This window comes from Ursus americanus, chromosome 31, assembly GCF_024610735.1.
Source record: "Ursus americanus isolate L20-20 chromosome 31, mUrsAme1.1.p, whole genome shotgun sequence".
Lineage (NCBI taxonomy): Eukaryota > Metazoa > Chordata > Mammalia > Carnivora > Ursidae > Ursus > Ursus americanus.
The window spans coordinates 25072119-25096085 of record NC_142157.1 but is presented as its reverse complement, the minus strand read 5'-3'; the positions used below and the strand labels follow the sequence as shown (position 1 = coordinate 25096085).

The 23967-nt window shown below is 43.6% G+C and overlaps 1 protein-coding gene across 15 annotated transcripts in view; it reads right to left on the bottom strand.

Moving 5' to 3' along the window:
• Nucleotides 1–23967, bottom strand: part of BEND7 (BEN domain containing 7) — a 78062-nt gene that overhangs the window by 21920 nt on the left and 32175 nt on the right. For 14 of the 15 annotated variants that reach the window (XM_045788355.2, XM_045788336.2, XM_045788316.2 and 11 more), the window contains 2 exons: nt 23554–23819; nt 12308–12533 (listed from right to left, as the gene is read on the bottom strand). In XM_045788355.2, coding sequence (XP_045644311.1) covers nt 12308–12533; nt 23554–23819 — 492 coding nt within the window. Of the gene's footprint in view, nt 1–4850; nt 5019–12307; nt 12534–23553; nt 23820–23967 lie in introns of all 15 variants that reach the window. The other variant, XM_087857689.1, reaches the window with a different exon arrangement.

Sequence of the window (23967 nt, the reverse complement as noted above, 5' to 3'; positions counted from 1 at the left end):
TGCCCAAAGCAGAGCCCCAAGGCAGGGCTCGATCTCATGACCCTGAGATCAGGACCTGAGCCGGAATCAAGAACTGGACGCTTAACTGAATGAGCCCCCCAGGTGCCCTGAACACTTTGATTCTTAAAAAATAAAATAAAAGAGCATGGATATGAAGTAAATATAACACTTGTTTAAAACCTCAGTGGTAAGGTGGAGAGAAAATGAATCTTGGAAGATGTCTTCAATGCATTCAAGATGAAGAGGAATACTATTTTCACTTCTGGCCTAACGACCACTGCTAACGGGGACAAACACCATTCTTCCATCAGCCTATGAGCCAATCGGACAGTTTCTCCTAGGACGATGCTGGGACGTCAATTCTGACCGGATCTCCAGTCTGCTGCTCTCTCTCAGGGTTGGGGGGGAGCCCGGAGAAGACTCAGGACTTTGCCTGCCCGGAGCAGCAGGGGGAAGGTATCAGTCCATCACCCGCCCCCCTCCCTGGCTCTCAGCTGACCTTCTCAGGCAAGGCCCCTCTGAGCTCGTTAACCGGTGGTTTTCAAAATAACAGCACGTTGTGATCCCTGAGACTGCACTTGGCAAGGGCAGAGATCGTGGCTCCGTTGCGCACGGTGGCTGGCCCGTGTCAGGCAGCAGCTCGTGAAAGAATAAAACCAGAGAAATGGTTTTCTCTAATCTGTGACTTCACTTGAGAGAACCAGAGAATTTCTTCCGTAAATAGCCAACAGGTCTTGAGATCACACTGAGCCCTCAAGTTCATTTGGGATTTCATTTAACTGTAAGATTTAGCACAGTTCATCGACTACCACACCTAAAAATGAAATCTTTAAAGTTAACAAGTTAAGAAAATACAGTAATACAAACAATAGTGCATTCACTGATGAAAGGAGAATATCCTCCCGAATTATCTACACAGGAGACTGCAGGGCAGTCAGCTGGTCAAGCGGAGGGAAGGGTGACCACAACGACCATAGAATTCTTTGTCCCCTAGTGCGGATCCCTGTGCGGGACTGTAATTTTCAGGGGGTTGTTGTAACAAAAAAGGCCTTAGGTATCCATAACACTGATTCCCAGTCATATTTATTTAATTCTCTAGGATTACTGCTGAGAATCTGGACTAAAATTACTGAACCATAGAATTTCTGAACTGGCAGAGACTTTAAAAATTAGCCAACCTACACCTTTTTTTCTACCCCCCAAGAGAAGGCAGTGTTTCAAGACCTTAATGCCAGGGTCAGGAGTGAGTCTACACCCACAATGCTCCTTTCAGGATCCCCAAGCTGGTGGGACTTTGAGGTCTGAGCAATCTTGTTTAATCACAGCGATCCTCAAAGATTTGAGGCCAGAGCAGTCTGGGGGGAAAGAACAATATCCCTTGTCTTCCTTTCGCTACAATGGCATCTCTGTTTAAAAGAAAGTGCCTTTAGTGGTTTCTCGAATTAAACAAAGTTAATTTTAAATTTACTTCGATTCAAGAGAGCCCTCAGCAGAGCTCATTTATAATACAACTTAGTGGGAGATATGATTAACACTTTCCTCTGGCTCGCTGCTACAACACATGTTTGTTTAACATGTTTCGTATATTTCAAGGGAGTAAATTATATCTGTGAAATATTAAGGTCTGGATAATAACCAGTTTTGATGTCATGGCGTTTTACTATTTACTCCCTTTTCTGGGCAAAGAAAAATGTTTCAAAAATCACAGATTTATAGAAATTCTACTTGGGAGGCATCTTGGAAATAGTATAACTCACTTATTTTCTAGATCAGAGCTGAGAGAACCATCGGTTCAAGAAGTCAGGCAAGGGGCAAAGGACATTCTCTTTACCCGGGCTCTAGGGGTGTTGCTGTGGTTGTCTGCTCTGCATATAAATGATGAGGAAAAGTACTGAGTTTTTCTCTCTGTTTTTAAAGGTAGGGTTTCTGGGGCTCTGGGGTGGCTCAGTCGGTTAAGCATCTGCATTTGGCTCAGGTCATGATCTGGGGTCCTGGGATCAAGTTCTGCATCAGGCTCCCTGCTCAGCGGGGAGCCTTCTTCTCCCTCTCCTTCGGCCTGCCACCCCCCGCCCCACTCATGCTCTCTTGCTCGCTCTCTCTCAAATAAATAAATAAAATCTTTAAAAAAATAAGAAATAAAGCTAAGGTTTTACGCAATATGAACTTTTGAAGTCGTTCCATGAGGTGCTGAGTTCACGGCCTGGCCAGTAAATCCGGAAGCTGTACTCACAGTACCAGAGTAAGTTAGGGAACATTCCGGAAGTCCAGGTACCGTCCTGTCCCTCACAACCACCTACACTCAGAGATGGCTCAGGTCAGAAGAACAAGAGCGATGAGCTGGGAGGGCAGTGCTGGTGACAGGGCCTCACCTATGAGGATCAGGTCATCGGATCGGTGTGCTTGCCACCATCCTGGCCGCTACAGGCCTATGGGTGTTGTGTGGTGGTGACGTCAGGGTCAGGACAGGGCGATACCTCAGAGCTAAGCTTTTGTTTCCTGTCCTTTTTTCAATGGTGACAACCCCCCTCTAGTTGAGATCGGCTATAGGAGGACTGTGGGCTCACATTTTGAGGCTGACAATATACGAGTTCTCTTCTCTTTGATACCGTCTTGGAGGCACCACGTTGCCATGATGATGAGTGCTAAAAAAACACACGAACGGATAAGCATACTGAGGTTTCAAGAAGTCTTGCGATGGCAAAAACAGGAACTGGCACATTGAGCCTGCTGATGGGTTCCATTATGGGGTTTATTTAAAGCCCAGTCCCACGGTACCATTATCATATGTAACATCCGAAGAGGATTGCTCTCCGGAATGAATGAAAGCATGACACGTTACTCCTTCCACGCTGCGGACTGAGGAGGCTGCTGTGGGACACTCGACAAGTCACAGCTTTCAGAGCCTCCACCGGACAAAGCGGGTTTGCTATTCGGGGTCACCGTGACGCTTCTGACTGACGAGGTTCCTACCGGCCTCCAGTGCTGTGCACCACTCGACTTCTCTGTTGGCATTGTTTCTTCTCATCTTCAGATTTATATTCTGCCTTCTGGAATTTCAGCTGCCCTCCTCTGAGGTGTCTTGGAGAGTTGTGTAGTTATCCCCTTATTCGTGCCCTGTATGCATCCAACGTAGCAGAGCTGTGTTGGCATTATTAAGAAGCCACCTTTTTCCATGAAGACACATTGACCGCCTCATTCCTTCCACCCCTCTTTCCTTTCTTCCTGTATTTATTCAGCATTGATTATGTGAGTGGCACTGTGTCACACCCCGAGGAACACGCAAAGCCAATCTAGAACGTGGTCTCCGCCCTACAGGGGCTTGTGGTCTTGCGGAGGCAACAAGACGTCCAACTGTAAATAGAATGACCACATATCCTGATTTGTCCAGGATGGCTCAAAATGGCTGCTTTCCCGGTGAGATGATCAAGGGCACCAGCTTCACCCTCCAAAGCGTCACGGTTTGGGACATACATGGTACTGTCATCTTCCACATAAACCATGAGTAACAAGCAAGGAGTTAAGATTTATTGGTAAACTACACAAAGGTAGCGTGTGTTACAGGAACACAGAGAAAGGAGAGATCCAGGCAGGCTGGGACACTGGGGAAAGTCTCATAGTAGAGGCCACGAGATGTGGCCAGACCACGAAGAGCTGGATTTGTTTAGAGAGAAGAGCGACGCAGCCCCGGAACACAGCCTAACTCAGAGTCCATGATGAGAACGTGACGCCCGAGGAACAGTGTCGACGCTGGGCTGGCCCGCCTGGTAGGAAGGAGCACTGGGACACGTAGTTGCGAGGAGAGAGAAATCCAATAACGGTGAGTGTGGGAGAGGCCAGAGTTTGGACTTGATTTAACGGCCGAAGACGGGTTACATGGGAAACTGGCAGGAAATTTTCGTTTACAAGTAAGCGTTACTTGGCCACATGCTACAACCGCAGGAACTCAAGGGGGAAATGCAGGGCAGGGAAGATATTCACAGAGATTTTTCCAGACCATCAAGGACAGGGTGATGCATGGCTGGATTAGGATGTTGTCAGAGAAGCTAGAGACCAGTGACGAGGGAGTGAGGACGAAAGGAACCGACAGGGCTGGGTTAGTAGGTGGGATTAGGGGCAAAGGCAAAAAGGCCCTGAGGCGAATTCTGAGCGTTCAAACAGAAGAAGCAGAACGTGGGTGCCTCTGCCTACAAGGTCATTGCGAGCGGCGCTATGTCAGCCCCGCGCCACCGTGCAGGAGGTGTGCTGTGCGGTAGGCAGGACACACCTGACTCTTTCAAAAGAGGCCCGGCCAGGCCCCAAGCCCTGCAGTGAAGCTGGCATGTTCTGCATGTCTTAGTCGCCACTGTTGGCTATCTCGTTTGCTCCTGGCTTCTGTGCACGTTTCTAATTAAGACTGGCCCCCACTTACTGGCACATGGCTAAGCTGATGGTCTGGGTGATGACGAAGACGTGTGGGAGGGATGTACTTAAAATAACAAATCCTGGATTTGCTCTGTGATCAAAGGCACACGGTTGATGAGGGGAGGTTAAGGTGCTGAGGAATACCAGGAGCTGGCCATGGAGAGGTGTCAAAGTCTCACCAAGAGCCGGATGCAAGAAAGAAGAACCTGGAAACACAGTCAGGGTAACAAGAGACTCGAGCGTCGGGAGCAGCCCGTGGGAAGACCAGACTAGTCCAAGAGGCAGCCTCTCTCTCTTCTAAGGGTGCTCTTAACAGGATAGACGCAGCCATGCTTGCTTTTAGACAAAGATGTCTTAAGGGCGGCCAAAATCGATGACAGCTTTCAGTTCATTTTAAATGGAAGTCTATGGATTTTCAAGGCGTTTTCTTAATGGAAGCTGACACACACCCTTAGTTATTTTGTGTGGTACTACAGGGACTAGAAGTATTCCGTGATCATTTGCATACGCACCTTTAGGGCAGAAATTTAAGCGAGTCTCAATTCCTGTGTTTCTCAGATTTTTGAGGCATAGCTTGTATGAGAGAGTCAATGACTGTTCACGGAATGGAATGGAAACTCGCATCAGATTACTGGCACCCGTGATAGGCCAGGAGAAAAGCTACAAGGAACGTAATTTGACCAACTGTGGACTTCTTCTACAAGTCTGCTCCCCTACAGTGGGAAAGAAAACAGAGATGTGGCGCTATGGCCTTATGATGCTGGCGAGCACCTTGGATCAGCCACGCTATTGAGGGATCCGCCCAAAAAGGTGACGGGCTACGCAGAAAACACCGCTTTCTATTTCCGGGGCCATGGCTGGCCCGCACGGTGTCACCGTGCAAACCAGGAAGGTGCCCCTTCCTCAGGACATTTTACTTGCGTCCACCAGAAAACTGTCATAATAAAGGGACAAATCGGCAATGTCAACAACGGAAAGGGTGCCCATAACATTGTGTAATGCATAGTCACGCCGGAGTGGCCCTTTTCAGACTGCAGAAACTTCTCTCTTTTGACAGGAGGCTGCTTTTGTCAACCCCAGCAGCGGTGTTAAAATGCAGGTTTTGTAAGAATCCAGTGACTGGGAGTTAGAGTTGAATCCTCACGGGTTAGCCCACACCTGGCTCCTGTCCACTCTGTGAGAGGCTGAAGAAAGAGCCATGAGACGCTGCAACCTTCTCAACAAATGTCTCCCCCTTTCCACTTGCTCCTTGTGTAGCAAGCAGCTAGATCTGGAATTCTGAGGAAGGCGAGATTCTTTTTTTGAGCTTATGGAAGTGTGGTGACAAAGCAGGGACAGACTTCTGACTTGCTGTGACCCCAACCCTCCAAATTGTGATTCATCAGGCCTGAGATGAGGCCTGTGGAAGCTCAGGAGGCAGCTTCGAGAAGTGCAGCTCTGGCTGAAAACCCCTGGGGTGCACTTCCCTGGCATCTACATTCACAGAGTTAAACACTTTAAGGAAAACAGGTTGGTGAGGACTCAAGGCCCATCAACTCAGAATAGACTTTAAACAGTTCTGGGGGCAAAAGGCTTCCACCCAATGTTTTATTTAATTTCGGCCTCATTACACTTATCCTGTAGTTAACCTTTCCCATCCGTTCTGCATTTGATACACTTCTCATCCTTCACGGTCTAGTTCGGAGACACCTATCCCACGAGGCCTTCTCTTCCGGGCTGTACCCCCTCTGTGCCTTCTCCCTCCGTTCAGTAGTGGGTGCTGTCACATTTATTTTATTCTGTCCTGGAGTATGTTCTGTGCTATGGCTCACTGTTCACATGTCTGCTGCACGTTAAGGTCCGAGGCCATGCCTTATCCTCTGTAAGTCCCTGGTTCCCGGGGCCCTGCGGGTGGGCACTGACGCCGGTGCTGTTAACAGAACTGTCATGTCTGCTGTCACGCAAATGTCATTCTGCGTTGGTGAGGTCAACGCTACTGCGAAGGTTCTGGTGTTCTCGTGACTTATTGGTGCTGGAGAAGCAGCAAGGACCACGGCTTTGGTGTCACACGTGGTGAAGAAGTTGCCTACACAAGTGCTCCAAACTTGCGATCGAGGAGACTGGCTGCGAGCTTGCTAAGAACGGAGGCCACGCTTTCTTCAAGCCTTTAATGAGAAGGCCACGTGGAAAACTATACAGCATTTGTTTAGTGATCCAGATGTGAGAGTCGTGCTAACGTCTGGAAAGGCCTTTCTGCCAGCTTGGTAAACCAGGCAGTTATTCAGGGAAGTCCTGGGGAGGCGCTGCAGGCATGTCTGAAACCGGGACCCTTGCGTAACACAACAGATACGAATAATTTCCAGCCACCGCGGTTCAAAGGATGAGAGCCTTTGCACACACTATCTTCTCATTTGTTCCAGGAGAGAAGTAGGGCAGCCTTCAGAAGAAAGGCTGCTCTTAAGGGACAGAGGAAGGAGACAGAGTTTCACAGGAAGGCTGTCATATGTCAGAACCGGCCGTCAGCCTCAGGTGCCCGATGGCACGGCTTCCCAAGGCTGGTGTGAGACCACCCACGTGAGAGCACCTGCTGCTGCTTGTCCAAGTCAGATTTCAGGGACTACCCTACACCTACTGAATCAGTCCCTGAGGGTGGGACCCAGAAGTCTGAATGCTGAACCAATACCTCAGGGAATCCTCGCTACGGAACGGGTTGGACCTACAGGGCTCTACCCATAGAATGGCCAAGATTCAATATCACTTGTCACTGCGCCTCCATAAAAATTGGGAAAATACGAACCACCACCACCACAGCTACGTAAGCGTTCCCGAGCCGAGAGACAGCTATGTATGTGATATAATTAGAGAGTTGTTACATATTATTTTGCTGTTATATATTATGCAGCTTATCCTGTTTTAAGCTGATCTGTTATGTAAAAATATGAACAGATAAATTAACAAATGATTATGCATCTTCCAAAAGGATTCTGAATTAAAGCATTCATCAGTTGGTTTCAATTGCCAAATAGTTCCGCTAGAATTTAATTTACAGACAACTTTGAGAAATTACTTACATGCAGTGTGACTTCCAAGCTCTATGTATGGGAAGCATCTCAGAAGTGTCTCTTTTCCTTAGGGGGGGATCACGCTTCTCTTCTCTTCCCCAGCACGATGGGACTGATTCTCACTGGCTTCAAGGAAGGATCTGCCCTTCAGCTGCTGAGCAAACTGAGCCACAGCTACTCTCCACCCAGAAGTTCACTTTGAATATGCTTTGCCTACACAGTAACCGACTGGTCATTTTAAATAACTAGTACGGCCACCTTCCTAGTGGAATTTATAAGGGATCCAAAAATGCTAAATTTTCAGATAGACATTTAAAGTTGGGACACCTCTCCTCTTTCCTTTCAGATATTCCTCAGAGAAGGAAAGGACTGTGCTAGACAGTGGCTTTGGAGCCAGACAGGCCTGGGGCCACATCCTGGCTCTACCACCTACCAATTTCTCAGAGTCTCAGTTTCCTCTCCTGTAAATGAAGATAAATTCACCGACCCTGCGAGGGTGTTCAAACCCAAGCTGATGGCCCACCCTCGATCTTACAGAGAGGTCTCATGATACACAGAAGTTACCAGCAAGAAATAAATAATAAATCGGAGGTAAATCCCACCCAACCACATCAGATGACATCTCTGTGAGGTCAAATCGAAAGCAGAATGATGTGCAATAAAAATGGAAAAATCAAAGTATTTTGAAAGGACACCTATGGACCCTGCAAGTCCCCAGAGTTGCTGGGATAAAATGCGAGGTTTTGGTGGTCAGCTCGGCAGAGTCTCTGAGAGGGCGATGCTGACTGTGGTCGGGCTTTCTAGTCTTGCTAGAGGCATAGTTACGTTTCTGGAGGGCCACCAGCCAAGCAGAGCTCCCTCGCAGGGAGACTGGACCCCCACGGCTACCGCGCCAGACCATTGGCGCTGACCGCCCGTGGGGGGAGCCACAGTCTGGGCTTACGTGTGTGTTGGTGTGTCGCATGTAGTAAACTGAGAGCAGTCGGTCGGGTCTTTCACTTGACAGGCATACAGAACTTCCTTTGAATGCAAGAAGATTCGAGATTCTAGTATAGTTTATAGTAGTAATAAAACTTTCTCAACTAATTACCATGAAGCTGAATTAAAAACCAGAACCCAGGTTCTAAAAATTGCTTTAGAGCAACTCTATTTTCTGAAGAGTGCTGGAGAGCCGAGGATTACATCACTATTTAGATAAGTCTCACTAAGGCAAACTGTACGGTCTCCTGCCATAGGATATCAAGAATTAGCTGGTCTAATTCTCCATTCTATGCTCTGGCCATGAAATCAATTCTCAATTCAATCCAAGATACTGAACTATCCTCAGCACTAAAATCTAAGGCTCCACTTAATAAGATCATAAGTTGCTTCTTTACAGGGTTAAACTCAAAGGGCTCAGGTGACTGCTTCTAATTAAAGATCCTTTCATCCTCAATACTTTGTGTCATATTTATAAATGAATTTTTAATGAATTACTAGTAAGTGTTAACCACCATAAAACAGATGAAAATACGTGAAAAGTGTGAGCCCTACAAAGAGACTTCCATTTTAGTTTCAAGATACTGTCATGGGAAATATCAATTATCACTACAAAGAGCCTTGTTAATAATCCCACAATAAACTCGTCTTCTCCAATCCACGTTTTCTTATTTATAAGCATTTTACAGATTTTTGTTCTTCTCCCCCCACTCTTGTTTTACCCAACCTAATCACTTCATTTGAAACAAAATTCAGCCCCTACCGTTACTTTTAGTTTTAATACATTTCTAGGTTGTAGAACTTTTGAAATTAATACGGTATTGGTGTATTACCCTTTAAAGGATAGAGGAAGAAAGACAGTATTTAATATTTATAAAATCTTGTCAAAGTACGTGGCAGAGACCAGCAGTGACAGGAGTGGTTCTGGTTCTATTATGTACAAAGAAACCATTTTATCACTTTCCCAGATGACTCCGATTCAGAAGACTTGGGTTAGGGGAGTAAACTTCCCTTTTTATCTCTACCAATAAATAGCAAGAAAACCCGGGGAGAGTTATAAGACCTTCAATCACTAGCTGCTTTCAAAGACCCACTTTATACTGTAACATGTGGGTTAATGAACTTTTAGCTCGTGGAAGTATGGTTATGTATGTAAAAGTATTAGGTAATTAAGAGAGTTGTAGCCCAATTTATACTGAATTTTGGTTTCTTTTTCTTTTTCTTTCACTGGCATTTTATTAACTGGTAGAAATTCACAACATTTTGACATCAGTCATTTCAAATTGGTTGGGAGAAGACATAAGGATGGGTATTTAGTATAAGAACCATTATGTCTATAAACGAAGGCCAAAGTCAAGATAAAAAATAAAAACCCACGTCTGTTCACTCACCCAACATGTATTGATGGAAACCCTACTATATGTAAAGCGCTTAGTGAGCACAGAAGGTAATAAAAAATATTTAAGACAGAGCTTGTCCTCAGGGTGCTTATGAAAAATTAGCAGAATAAATCAGGTAAAAATTCTGGCTGACCATTAGAAACAGAACGTCCTTGTAGGAAAGACAAATCTTTAGCACAAACTTTGAATTAAGATTTCAGGGGGAAAGAAAAGAGGAATGTATATAGTAACTTCAGAAGAGCATGACTATGGAGGCCTTTCAGCTTTCTATACACTTCTATGGTTTGGAATTTTTACACACATGTACTGTTTTTGTAAGTAGGGGAAAAATCTAGATCAAGATATACATGTTTATGAGTCAATACTGCAAGGAAACAAGTGAATATATGATATTTGTTGACTTAAATTGGTGGCTTATGTTTGGATTTCTCTCCGTTTTAAAGTGTTTTTGCTGTTTTAATAGAATTTTAATGCCAGATTTAATTCAACAATAAAAGAAGTATATGGAAAATTTAATTTCTTCGATTTGAATCATCTGCTTTATTTCGTATTAGGAGCAGAAGCCTTGTTACCATTTTTATTTCTAGCTAAAGAGAAGGGTTATGAAGAAAATGATGGTATATTCTCTAGTTCTCTGTGTAATATACTTTTTCAAACTATCGTGTGATGACCAGTCTCAACTGAAAATGGTAGAATGAACCCCTGTCACTCTACTTGTAATGACATATTTCATCACCATCTATTATTAGGGTAACTTCACTACTGTCATTAAAATGGAACACGGTCGCTTCTAGTTCCCTAATTTCCAAATACTTTCATACTGTTAATACACTGTCCTGAAAAAAGAAAATTAAAACAATTCCTGGCGACATTTCAATGTGTTTAAAAGCTTCAGCATGAAAAGCGTCATCAACCTTGACCCTCATGTTTCTAGAAAGCTCCAGCCACATTAAATCGAAATGGGACCCTTCCTGACTTTAGCTGGTCTCAGTTACATCACTGACCATTTTTCAAATTCAGTAATCTTGTTTTTAGTGTCACTTCAGGCTGAATCATTCTTTTCAGAAATGACATAGCTTGTAGTATCTCTGTAGCTTTTCCTATTTAATACAACTCAGCTGTCACTTTAAGTGAAAAAATTCTGCTGCAGAATGAGAAATTTTCTGTTAGTGAAGGCTTATGTCCTTCTGGCCACGAACAAAGGCTGTTTGGTACTTGCTAACTCCATTTAAAAGTCACATTATTTTGTAAAGTTAATTGTGGGTTTCCAAGTATCCTTTAAGCGCTATCAGGTTCATTTACTCTTTTTGTAAGATAACGGGGAGCAGCAGTGGGGAGGGAAGGCTCTCAGCAGCCAGTCCCAGACGGCAACCCTAGCAAGGCAGGGACTAAGGCAGTGAAGAACGTCCTTATCAGCAATTCGAGTGTAAATTAAGGCCTGATCTCAAATTCCATTTTCATGGTAGTTGTGTTTATATTTGAGAATTCATTTACATTCTTTTTTGAAAATAACATTTAAGGGCTTCTATTACCTGGAATCACGTTTATCAGAGTTCTACATAAGGACAATTTAAAGTGAAGAAATAGGTTTAGGATGAGGAACTGGATATAAATGAACAGCTACTCAGACGTGCACCTGCACGGCTATCGGAACGCAGCAGAGCTCGGGTGTGTGTTCACGGTGCCGAGTGGGAGGGACAGACTCACGGTTTTCTCTGCACGTAACTCGCATGACTCCGCACACAGAACCACAGGGAGCAGAGCAGGCCAGGAATGGGTGGAGATGCGCAGAGTTTGGCTTCACAGTGGGCTCACTGACATCTATAATGTCTTTAGAAGTCATGACCTAGGTAAAGCAACTTTCGAACTTTGGAGAGAACCGTTTTCCTTTATTTTCCAAAGAGCACCATAGCCTTATTCTTACTTACAACTAAAAAATTTAAGTCAAAATCGTATTTTGATGAAGTTCTTAGCAATTACTAAGAGGAAAGGTACTTTCTTCTTAAGAGACAATTAAGGAAAGGGGCTCCTGGCTGGCTCAGCCATTAAGCGTCTGCCTTCAGCTCGGGTCATGATCCCAGGGTCCTGGGATCGAGCCCCGCGTTGGGCTCCCTGCTCGGCAGGAAGCGTGCTTCTCCCTCTGACACTCCCCTTGCTTGTGTTCCCTGTCTCTCTGTCAAATAAATAAATAAAATTTTTTTAAAAAAAGGGAGAGACAATTAAGGAAAAACTTTTTGGTTCAGCAGCAGAACAAACTGGCTCTGAAATCATGATTTTAACAAGCCAACGTCACCTTGAAATACCAAGTCCAGTGGTATTTGGGGTGCTGAGTTACAGAGCTCTTACCCCAAAGCCACACCAGTGGGTCAACTGCCAAGGGCAAACTAAACGAGCCTCTCGTTAGGTGACTACAGTTTCAGCTGCATCTTTATGAAATCAAGGCAAAGCTCAACAAAGAACCCATAAAATGAAATGACGCAGACCAACCTTTTATTGCACCCACAATATTTTGGTCTAGTCCTTTCCGGTTGTCATTGAGTCCTCTTTTCCGCTTCCCATTGGGTAAGGAGTTAGCCAAAGTCTTGTCATCAAAAAATGCACACACCAGCTTTCTAAACAGAAGGCTTCCTGAGCGAGTGTAGTTCGACAATATAGAGTCCAGCTGCGACTTAGGCATGAACACATCAAAGCCTTCAGCAAGTTGCACTTCTGGCTACCAAAAGAACATAAATATTTCATTAAAAGCAACATTTGAAGCATTTGACTTCAGGCATCCGCGCAACAAAAAACCATCACTAGCTACTGCGCTGTCCATATCCTACAAACGACGCGGTTTCGGCTTCGTGTGTCAGCATTTGCAATTTATAAAACCAGTGATGGGTTCTTACTCACAAAATAAGATGCTCTAATTCCAGCATTAAGTCTCTTCGAAAGCAGCGGACAGGAGCATGACGAAAATGCATTCTTGTCCTCAGAACCAGTCAAGGGAAGGCAGATCGTCACAAACTCGTATAACCGTAGAGCTACAGGGAGCTTGAGATTTCTAGGTGAAATACCCTCATTTTTTTTTTAAATGAAGGAACTAGGGTCCAATGAGATCATAACAAAATGACTTCAAAATAATCTGAATGTACTCAGTGCATTACATGTGACAGATTACTTTCTCCTACATGAAGTAATTTCATTTGCCTATAAGCACATGAATATGGGGCTACCCAGAGGTCTATACTCTTTTTACTCTGCCAGTGGTTTTCAGCTGTGGGGCTGTATTTTTTTTTTCCAGTGAAAACTTATGGAAACTAATCCATAAAATAAATAGAAATGATGAGCACGTGCCCCAGGCAGTTTAATTCTGCCTCTCACCCCTACTTCCGGGAGGAGACTCTGAAGCCTTGTCCCAGAGCACCACTCGAAAACCAAGGCACTGGTCACCCTACTTCCCCGTCACGGATTATCTGCCTGGGATGCCGGAGCAGAAGACCTGGAAGGTACCTCTCAACTTGGACTCTGCATAGGATATGAGCTCAGACGGTAAAAATATACTGTCTATCAGCACTCCGTGGATGCTTACAGCTTGTCTTTTCCTCCGGCAACTCAGGGAACACTTGATTTTCAAAGCCTTTGCTAACACCTTCCTTCCCGTGGAGGTGGCCACGCACTCTGTCACTGTTGTTTATGTGACATACTCATATGGCTGCATCTTTTACTGTATAGTTATTTATTAGATTGTGGCCCTTCCCGATGCCCGAAACTCAGACTTTGTATCTTTCAGGCCTGGCACATAGTAGGTACTCAATAAATTCGTGAATAGATAAAAGTTCATTAGTCATAATCTAAGCTATTTAGTCATTTACTGTTGATTATAACATGGTAACTCTAATAACTTTAATAGGAAGAAATGCAGTTGGTAAACTTTCGTTAGGAAAAAAGAAGGAAATCTCACTTAAGTAAGATGTATTACAACCTCTGATTCTTGGATACTCATACTTATCACTTTGCAAACCTGATATTACTTTGTATTTTTAAAAACCATATTAGAAACAAGAGGATCTGGGATTAGTTTTTCTCCTGGAGGACAGGAATTATTACTTTTATTTGTCCTAGTGCTTCTCACAATGCCTAGCACACTAGTCAGAGTATCGAGACCGTAAGTGATTCAGATGATGCGGGAAGCTTGGGCCCTGCCCTTGCCAAATGTTATTCTCGACTGGATTACCCGCAAACTCATCTCATTCCCTTGCTTCACTTTGCCTTTCAACTTTTGGTCCCTGGATGCTCGGTAAATATCACTGTATGAAGAGTGCTGTCAGATTGGTTGCTGAGTTTTGGGTCCTCCTGCTGGTAAACGGTGTACTGGGGCGTTGCTGGGAGCCGGAGGCTGTGCCCCCCGACTCCTGCAACAGAAGCTGTCACAGACCGGGTGCTCAACGTGTATTTGTTGAATGAGTCCATGTGGAAATATTAGATGGAGAGATTTTTACCATCATCATCTAAGATGAATTTTTATTCATAATCAGAATTTTGCTGTGCATATCAATGGCTGCATTTAGACCTTATTTTAAATGAATTGATCTCCGATTTTTGCTAAGTGCGCTATATCGTTTAAAAGCATTAAAAAAAGTAATCCCAATTTACTTTACAGAAGCAGCTGCTTGTAGCTATGTGAGGGGCTAAGGTGGTATAGAAGCTTTGAAATTTTCAGGAGTCAAAAGGGGAAGACACCAACTGCTCTTGTTCCTATATCCCTGCTGAATTCGGATACCATCAACCAGATGCTTAGACTCAGCCCCCGACCTGAGACTCCCAGAACTGGCCCAGGACTCACCCTGGAGGACTTGACCCTTGTTTGAGGAACACGGACCTGATCTAGCCATCAGGCAAAATGAGCCACTCCTTTCTTCACATACTCAGTCTTTTCTATGGACTACGTTTCCAGCACTTTCTGCACTGCATTTATTTGGTTGGGAGTTTGTGTTTCTCATGAGAATATGAGCTCTTTTGTACTTGGAGAGCCAAACGCCCCATCACTGCCCAATAGGTATTCATCAGAATAAACAAAACACTATGTAAGAATTCGTTCAAAATTCATTCATTCAAAAATAATATTGATTTAGAGACCTTTTGGTGCAATGTAAAGGAAGTGTGTTTGAGAGTCTGCCATGCCGTGGCTCAGCGCACCTGTCTCCCTGGGGCAGCACTTGTGCTCACTCAAGGAGAGGACTGCTTGGAGAACACGGAACTGATGGAGTCAATACATATGTATCGTGTGTGTACCTCCACGTGCAAGGAGCTTCAGAGATATACGTAAATATCTATTATACGAGGTTCAAAGTGATAAATGCTACACGAGAGGTTCAGGGCACTAGGCAGCATTTGGCTGGTGAGGGATGAGGGGTGAGCGGGGTCCGGGAGAGGACAGGATAGCATTTTATGAGGGCCAATGGCAGGATTTAGGAGACAAGAGACGCGGTTGCTGTTTGTGGCGTTGGCGGCGACTCCTCAAACTAAGTATCTGAAGGCTTCTGTGGAGCCAGGAGACTCCTTATGGGATCGTGTAGTATCTTGGTTCCTGAGACGCTGTCCTAATGCGGAAGCTGTCAGGGCTTCCTGGTCCACTTCCTACTGATGGACGAAGGCTGTTATTTTGAAGTACTCTCACCAGGTCAAGGAATGTGAACTCCCCGGTTCTGAGCCTCTTACAAAGAAGTCAGTTTTAGGACCCGAGGCAGTGGCAGCAGCAGCAAGAGCAAAGGTGACTCCTATTTGCCGCCTTCCTGCTCTCCAGGCCCTTGCTCTTATGCAGATTTCTTAGCTCCTTGGGAAAGGAGAGCTGATGCTACGTCTAATCTCAAATTTTCACTATAAAACCTTCTGATTTTCTCCATTTTATAAATAAAATCACCGTGCATTACTACTATGTAACGAGCTATAACTCCGTACGTATATTTAAAAACGGGTTAAAACTCCCAATTGTATCGTCGAACCTCCTCTTTTTGTTTACTAGTGCTAGTTTGAGGGAGCTCTCTCTGCTTACTGTGGATGGCTGTGATAGAAACCACACAATTCCAAATGAATCTCATTTTACAAACGAGACTTCCTCTGACAGCATCACTCTCGGCTATTCAAGCACAGATTGCTAATACACTAACTGACAGATTCTATTGTTTACTGAGGTAGTTCGATCTTTAAAGGATGACATCCAAAGTGTGGGGCGGAATTTATGACACTTAGAGTCCTCATCTTAAGAGTTAAGAGTCTGAATTCGTGTCATAAATTTGGATTTTCATGGATGTCTTGCCCATTTTCGGAACTGCAGCTACTTAGCACCAGAGCATAACAAATGTTGCATTTTCCTTATCCAGTGACATCATGTCTTATACTGACGGGGGAAGTTCCGAAGGCAAAAACTACGTGTAGTCATAACGACCCTTAAAAATGTTCTTGGACCCAGGCCTGTGGGCATTAACTATCCTCTTTCTCCTTCATTTCAGTTGAGGCCTTCCTTTGCTTGGTAGAAGCTGGGGTCAAGGTCTAGTATGGGTGGGGGAATCCCCTAACCAGGTAAATTAAAAGATTTCCCCTTCAGGCCCTATGAGCGAGCGTTATCATGTGATTCCCCTATATAATCTAAAGAAAAATATGTAAAACAATTTTAAAGAGATCCTATCAATTAATCACAGAGGGAACAATTCTGATAGAGGCTACTTTCCAGAAGGTATTAGATATGCCAAATTATAGTATAGCATGTAAATAGCTAAAAGTGGTCCCTGGTTAAAGAGTAAAAAACAACTGCATGAATATTCGTACTGGACATTAACCTCAGATTTTTAATTGCAAATTAATCAGTTACACACATAGTTGGTATACTCCACTGGCTAGCTAGTTAAGTTTCAGACTGGCTCAAGAAAAAAACCAAAAAACCATGGATGAAAAGGCAGGATTCTGTGGAATGAGACTAACTGATTTGGGGGCTGAAAACACATAACAGGATTTGTAAGATTGTTTAAAGACCATGAATTTAGTCTTTCTGCTCCTAATACTTTCATATACAATGATCCTTTATTCTCATTTAGTATTTGTTTTGCAGTATGTTAGATGTATTTCTAGGAAAATGAGCTTTAGTTTATGAATAAGAAAATTTAAAAAAAACCACAAAACCGCCTCACAACGGATTTTATTTTGCTCACAAATTTGATCTGCTTCTGTTTGGGAAAAACTGAAATCATTTCCTATAGCTCAGGTCTGCTCCAGGTAGATTTAGCAGGAACCACTATTACTATTTATTCAATGCAATGCCATAAGCATGGCCAGGGAGCTGGGTACCCATGAGGAAACACCGATCGCAAGGCAGGCCTGGCGTAGCAGGTGTTGCTGGGAGCTGAGACTCTCAGAGTCGATGGGCCACGGTCTCCACCTTGGAGGTACTACATCAAGACTCGATCGTAAGGTGGATGCACTGTAGTAAGTAAAAAACACTCAGGCAAAAGTTCTATCACAGTCTATATACTAGCATCTATTTAAGGTTGAATTGGATAAAAATGACAAGCAGTCATTAAAGGGCCAAGCCTATTTATAGATTTTGTATTTGACAAAATTTTGGTAGAACAAACATTTAACTATAGAAAATACAATACAACTTGGCCCCTTGAAATTTCACCATGCACTTGCATAATTAGACACTCCAAAGTCATCTAGAGAGGTTTTTAGCTTTTTCCTTCCTCAGGAGGTAAATTAATGACTCTAAGCACTATGGCTTGAATTATGCTAAAGATATACGAGCCCAAATGTTGAAGATATAAGATTTTAGCCACTGCCATCTGGCTTCTTCCATCCTAACTCAGTGCAGCTGCCCCTCGGAGAGCCTGTCCTTGACCCTCCCGGCAGAGGACCAGTGCTGCTCTTCCAGGCTCCCCTGCCATATTCTGACTGCTGCGACTAGACCTTGTGTCCTATTACACCGTTACTATGGCTTGTGTGTTTTGCTCCTGTGCTCCTCGCAGGGCAAGGACTACTTCATTCATTTAGGTACGCCCCGGAAAATGGTGATGTTGTTCACATGTATTCGCTACTCACCGTATTCCAGGCCCTAGGCTAACCCACCTGAAGTGGATTTTTCTAACTTGGTCCTCACCCTGAGAAGTGACTATTTTATTATCCCCAGTTTGCAGATGCAAAAACTAAGGCTTGGAGAGGCCAGGTAACTTGTTTACGATTATCCAGCTCATTAGAGATGAAGCCAATCAGTGTACCCTGGAACGTCACTCTCAAGCATATACTGTCTGAGGCTCAGAGGGTCAGTGAATCAAGTGGCCTGCTTGACTGATTTGCTCTACTGGTGTCCAGTGGATGATGTATTTATTGGGCTAAGAAGGTGTGAAGAAAATAGATTCTGATTTCAGAAGCTACTTCTGTTGAGAGCAGCAATACATTTTAAATTATTTATTTTTAGAAGAAGGACTTAGTATAAACATTAATGAAATTATCTTCAGTTGATGGGTAGCCATAGATTTATCTTCTAATAACTTTTAATTCCGGATAATATAGGATTACTGGAAAATATTCACAATAATTCCAATAAAGAGAAAAAAGTGTTCTATTAAAAATTATCATAAACATATATATATATATATATATATATTTTTTTTTTTTTTTTTAAAGTAGGCTCCATACCCAGCGTGGAGCCCAACGCGGGGCTCAAACTCACAACCCTGAGATCAAGACCTGAGCTGAGATCAGAGTTGGACGCTCAGACAACTGAGCCACCCAGACGCCCCTCATAAATATATATATATATTATATATATATATGCATTTTTTAAAAGATTTTATTTGTTTATTTGACATAGAGCACAAGCAGGGGGAGCAGCAGGCAGAGGGAGAGGGAGAAGCAGACACCCCGCTGAGCAGGGAGCCCGATGTAGGGCTCGATCCCAGGACCCTGGGATCATGATCCGAGCCGAAGGCAGACGCTCAACCATCTGAGCCACCCAGACACCCCCCTCATAAATATATTTTTAAAAATTGACCTGAGTGTTTCACCAAAGACAAAAAACAAGCCAAACAAAAAGCAGCAATGAAACAAGCTTAGGGTGCATATATCTACCCTGAAAAACACAACTTACTATATCCAACTAAGTAGGAAAAACAGTGCAAAAAATTCATGCCCGCCTTGTCTGAGTGCCGGCAGAGCATGGAGTTGTGGAAGAAAGAAGGAAATATTGTATTTAAATTTGAAACTTGGTTTTGGTTTGGCTTCCGTGGAACTTAGGCTTGAGTTTTCTTTAATGTGCTAATTTAAAAAGGATCAAATAATCCTGCCCCAAAGTAGAAACATTTCTGGCCACTCTCTTTTTATAAACACTATTTATTCATGTGTATTTGTTCATTTATATGTTTTTTTAACAAACATTTCTGTTTGTCCCTATAAGGTACTTAGCTAAGACTGCTAAAGTTTAAAAAGAACCAATATTTGTTGTGTTTAAAATGTGCCAGGAACTATTCGAAGTGCTTCACGTAGATTACTTCATTTAACTCTTCCAGCAGGCCAGTTCTAAGAGGTCAGCATCATCATTATTCCCATTTTAGGGAGAGAAAACTGAGGTGAGGGGTTACCCGGCTGAGCTTCTTGCCCAAACAGCCTGATTTCAGAGCCCGCATCTTTAACCATTCACTTCTCTCCTAAACCTTCCAAGTAAACACAGTGAACTGCCTTTGTCCAACGTTTCGGTTCTCCTCATACAACGATCATCCTGTGACTGGTTACTGAGTGCGGTCAGGTACAGGAAGAGAGCTAGAACAGACCCCGGAGGGTGTCACTCGGTGGATATGGGCCACTGCAGACCTGGGTGTGAGAACCAGCTCTGCCCCTTATGCATTTTATGCCACAGTGTCCTCATCTCCGAGGACAGTAATGACTCCTCAGAGAGTGAGGATGAAAGCGATAAATTCTTGAGCAGAGGGTGGTACCCAAGTACTACTATTACCATATAGCCCCTGCCCTGGAGAAACTGGCGTTCCTTCCTGGAAGGAGGGGAAATCACGTAAATAATTACAGACTAGTATAGAAAGTTCTATAAAAGAGAATTATGTTGGGAGCACCTGGGTGGCTCAGTCAGTTGAGCATCTGACTCTTGGTCTTGGCTCAGGTCATGGTCTCAGGTTCATGAGATCAAGCCCCAAGTTGGGCTCCATGCTCAGCGGGGAGTCTGCTTGGGATCCTCTCTCTCCTCTCCCTCTGCCCCACCTGCTCGTGCTCTCTCTCTCTCTCTTCCCCTCCCTCTCCCTGTGGCCCTCCCCCCACTCCCATGCACATGCGTGCTCTCTCTCTCTCTCAAATAAATAAATAAATCTTAAAAAAAAAAGAAAACTGGTACGCTGGAGCCCGGGCCAGGAGTCCGGAGAGGGGTTAGCGAGGAGAGAATGAGGAAATGGGAGTTAAGGTGAAGAGAGGTTTCTAATTGAAGCTGAGCCCTAGACCGGAAGTTTCAAAAGTTTATTTTGTATATTGTGCTTCATGCAAATGCAGACGCTTTGTCATTTGCAGGTTAAATCACATTTATTGAGTACCCTTTATGTGCCGGGCACTGCAGAAGGACAGTCCCACATGCTCTCTATCATTTAGTGTGTACAACACTCTCGGGGACAGTGCAGTTGGCTTTGATGACAGCGCAGTGTTTTTCCCCATCTGAGTAGGGGTCACTGTTGTCGCTCAGATGATGAGTGGTCTCCCTGCAAGGCCCTGCATGGCCACTAGACATGTCTGTATTGGGGTGACACTAAAAGTTGCCGTGCAGGTAGTAAGGAGGGCACATATTGCATGGTGCACTGGGTGTTATACACAACTAATGAATCATCGAGCCTTACATCGAAAACCGGGGATGTACTGTATGGTGACTAACATAATATAATAAAAAATCATTATTAAAAAAAAAAAATGAAAAAAAAAAGTTGCCGTGCAAAACAGAGGACTTAATACACTGTGCATTAGAAAAAATTGATGTGAAGTTTTACACCTAACGAAGCAATGAAAGCAGAGGTTTTACGTGTCTTTTTCTCGATGCTTCTAGCTCTAATCTTTCTCCTGCCCTCCAAACATCTAAGGACCATTTTGCAATACTAAACTTACTTGTGCTTCCCATCCAGAAGTGAAGGCCTGCTTCTGCCCTTGTTTCCCCTACCTCAGTTAACCGAGAACCTAACCTGGTTTTCCAAGAGAAAAATGTGGGGGTTGCTTTCTACTGAGCCCCCAAGTGCTCTGTGTGGGCACTTCCTAACTGCCTCCTTTCTCTTCCTGCAGGCTCACTGCTCAAATAGACCCTCCCATACCCGACCGACTGTAACTGTCTTCCTCCTGGTCCCTTTGTCTCTACTTTCTTCTCTCCATCTCTATCATCCACATGGCAGTGCCACTTTCCACTCTTTTAAGACACAGGTATGATCATTCCTCTACTTGAAACTTGCAATGGCTCCCTAGTGCCCACAAGGTGAAGGTCAATGGCATCAGCATGGCATATTTAGGGCATATCACTACCTGGCCCCATCCTACCTTTGTAGCATCGTCTGCTACCAATGCTGGCCGCACAGCCGTTCCAGCAGCTTTGGACCTAATCCCCCCAGTGCTGGGTACTTCCCAGGGCCCATCTTCAACTACAGAATTCCCATCCACTTATATATATCCAATTCTATTACGTTTTCTCAAATCCGTTTTATAGAACAATTCCTACAAAATTATTATGTATTTCCTGTTTTCGCCTCTGAACTTCCACCAATTTTAAAAAGGACCATGGCTAAGAAATAATAAAGACTAGAAGGGCGCCCAAATTTGGATCCCTTCGAACTGATGGCTCCATTACCTAAGGGAGTCAATCCACACACCCCTATCCCCGACACCTGCCCTGCCCAGGGGCCTTGGAAACGTCATTAATGCCAGTGAACACTATTTGTGGACAAAACTGCCTCACCCAGCGATGGGGTTCATTGCACAGACCTCTAGGCGCGTTAAAGTTCCTGTTGAACAGATGAATCAAAGGGCACATCAGCTGGATAATGTAAAGATAATTATCTCTCTATATTTTTTGCTCTTAGAAGCATGTTATTCTTCGGTCAAAGATCATCAGTACCTAACTGAGTTTTCATGGATAATCTGAATGTGCTTTGTTAAATTTAACAGCCCTTGTAGCAAAAATAATCATGACTAAAAGGCAATTACTTTTTATTTGGCAGATAAACAAAATTATAATGCTGATATTGGTAAAATTCTATTCTATTAATGTACATAAGGCCTTTATTAGATCTTCATTAATGTATCTCTGAAATATATTTGGAGCTTAAAAATAAGGAGAAAGTTCAGTTATTAGCATTAGAGTGACCCATTCAGGAGATGATTTATACAACTCAAGTGATTGCTCCTGTTGTATTCATGTCTCTCTGAAAAGAACACTTAGAAAGTTCAAGAAAAAATATCAAAGTATTACAAAAACTGTGTAAGACTGAATGTACTTTGCGTCGTGAAGTAATTCACCTCTGTTTCCAAATATGTGATCTAGCTGGGTTTTGAAATCAGGGCCTTAGTTGCAATGAGCATATGATATAATCCAATCAGCTGGATGACCAAGAACATGGTCATCATTAATGACTTTTTTAAAGTGAAGTTCTGAGTCGGGAAGAACTGCATTTAATAATTTTAGCATGCGTTCAAAGGTAAAAAACAAAAACAAGAAAACCCTTTCACACTAAGGACTGGATAAAAGCTCAAATGACTTTCAAGTCTAAAAAAGTAGTCTCCCTTTCGTAAATACCCAATGTGGATACATGCTAGCAAACTGCCTTTCTGCAATTTGAAAGGGAACACTTTTTTTAAAAATAGCAATTATTTTTTATTTAAAGTTTAAAAGGTAGGGCCAAACTCCGATCCCATATAGGCCCGTGGGTGTTCTCAGCAGGATTCTCATCCTATGCAAACTGATAATAATAGATCACTCACTCTTGTTTATTTTAAGAACTCCCCCAACAAGATGGGGTTCGCATCAATGTACTTAGATAAAGATACTGTAAATAGAGTATGCAGTTGCAGAGAGAGCACATTCTTAAAGACATTAGTTTATGGTCATATGGCCATAAGATGGCTAGTCGGATGGATATCTTAGATGTCATGCAACATCTGGGACTGCAACAACTTTCTAGCTATGAAATTAAAATAGAAAAACTGTTGCAGTGCGTTAACCTATCATTACACAGAGTAAATGGCATGGCACTGCAACCTAATTAGCAGTGTGGTTTGCATCTATAAAATAGAATTAGCACTACTGCTCTTTTTTTATTATTAGTTTGTGTTTCTAGAAAGGTGTGACCTTATCTGTAAGGCTCTGTTCATTTATGCCCATTTACAAAGGAGTTAATTATGTTCTTTTAGCTCTCTACACTGAGGAAATTGAAAACGGCCACTTCAGAATTAAAACTGTTAAAGAAATTAGTGAGCAGATTATTTACGCCATCACCCTTCTTCATGCAGGGATAAAGAACAGGGGCTCAAGAAAAGAAGGTAGAAGATTTGGGGAAGAGAAAATTCTAGGCAAGGAAATCATTAATAGTCTTCCTTCCCTCGTTCCCACGTGTCTTTTGCAAGTTTCTCTAGCATTCTTGGGCAGAACCAGTTAAGGGGAAAGTGTATGAATGCTATAAAATTCCCGCAAGTGACATCAGCTTGGTGTCAGCATCCTGAGAACATGAACTTACATCTGAGGCAGGCGACTCGAGGACAATGCCGAATCCCAGCATGCGGTTCTCCCCGGCTGAGGGGGGCTCGGCCGCCTGGGGGCCAGGCTGCTCTGAGGCCCCGGCCGTCTTCTTCTCCGTTTCTAACACGCCAGGCTTCTGCCTCACAGTCAGAGGTTCAACGGTCTTTGGGGGCACTTTTTTCTTTTTATTTCTCTTGCGCGAGACAGCAGTTCGCTGGGAGCATATAAGGGAAATCGGGGGTTGTTGTCTGTTTTGGGTTCCAACTGCGAAGAATGAACAAAAATAGGGTACAAGCACCTGAGTCTAACTTAGGAGAAGTTATCACCCGTCTATCTCCATGTTCTACAAGCTGAGACCGAAATAGGGTTCAGGCAAGGAAGCAGACCAAAGTCAATCTCCTGGGGGAACTAC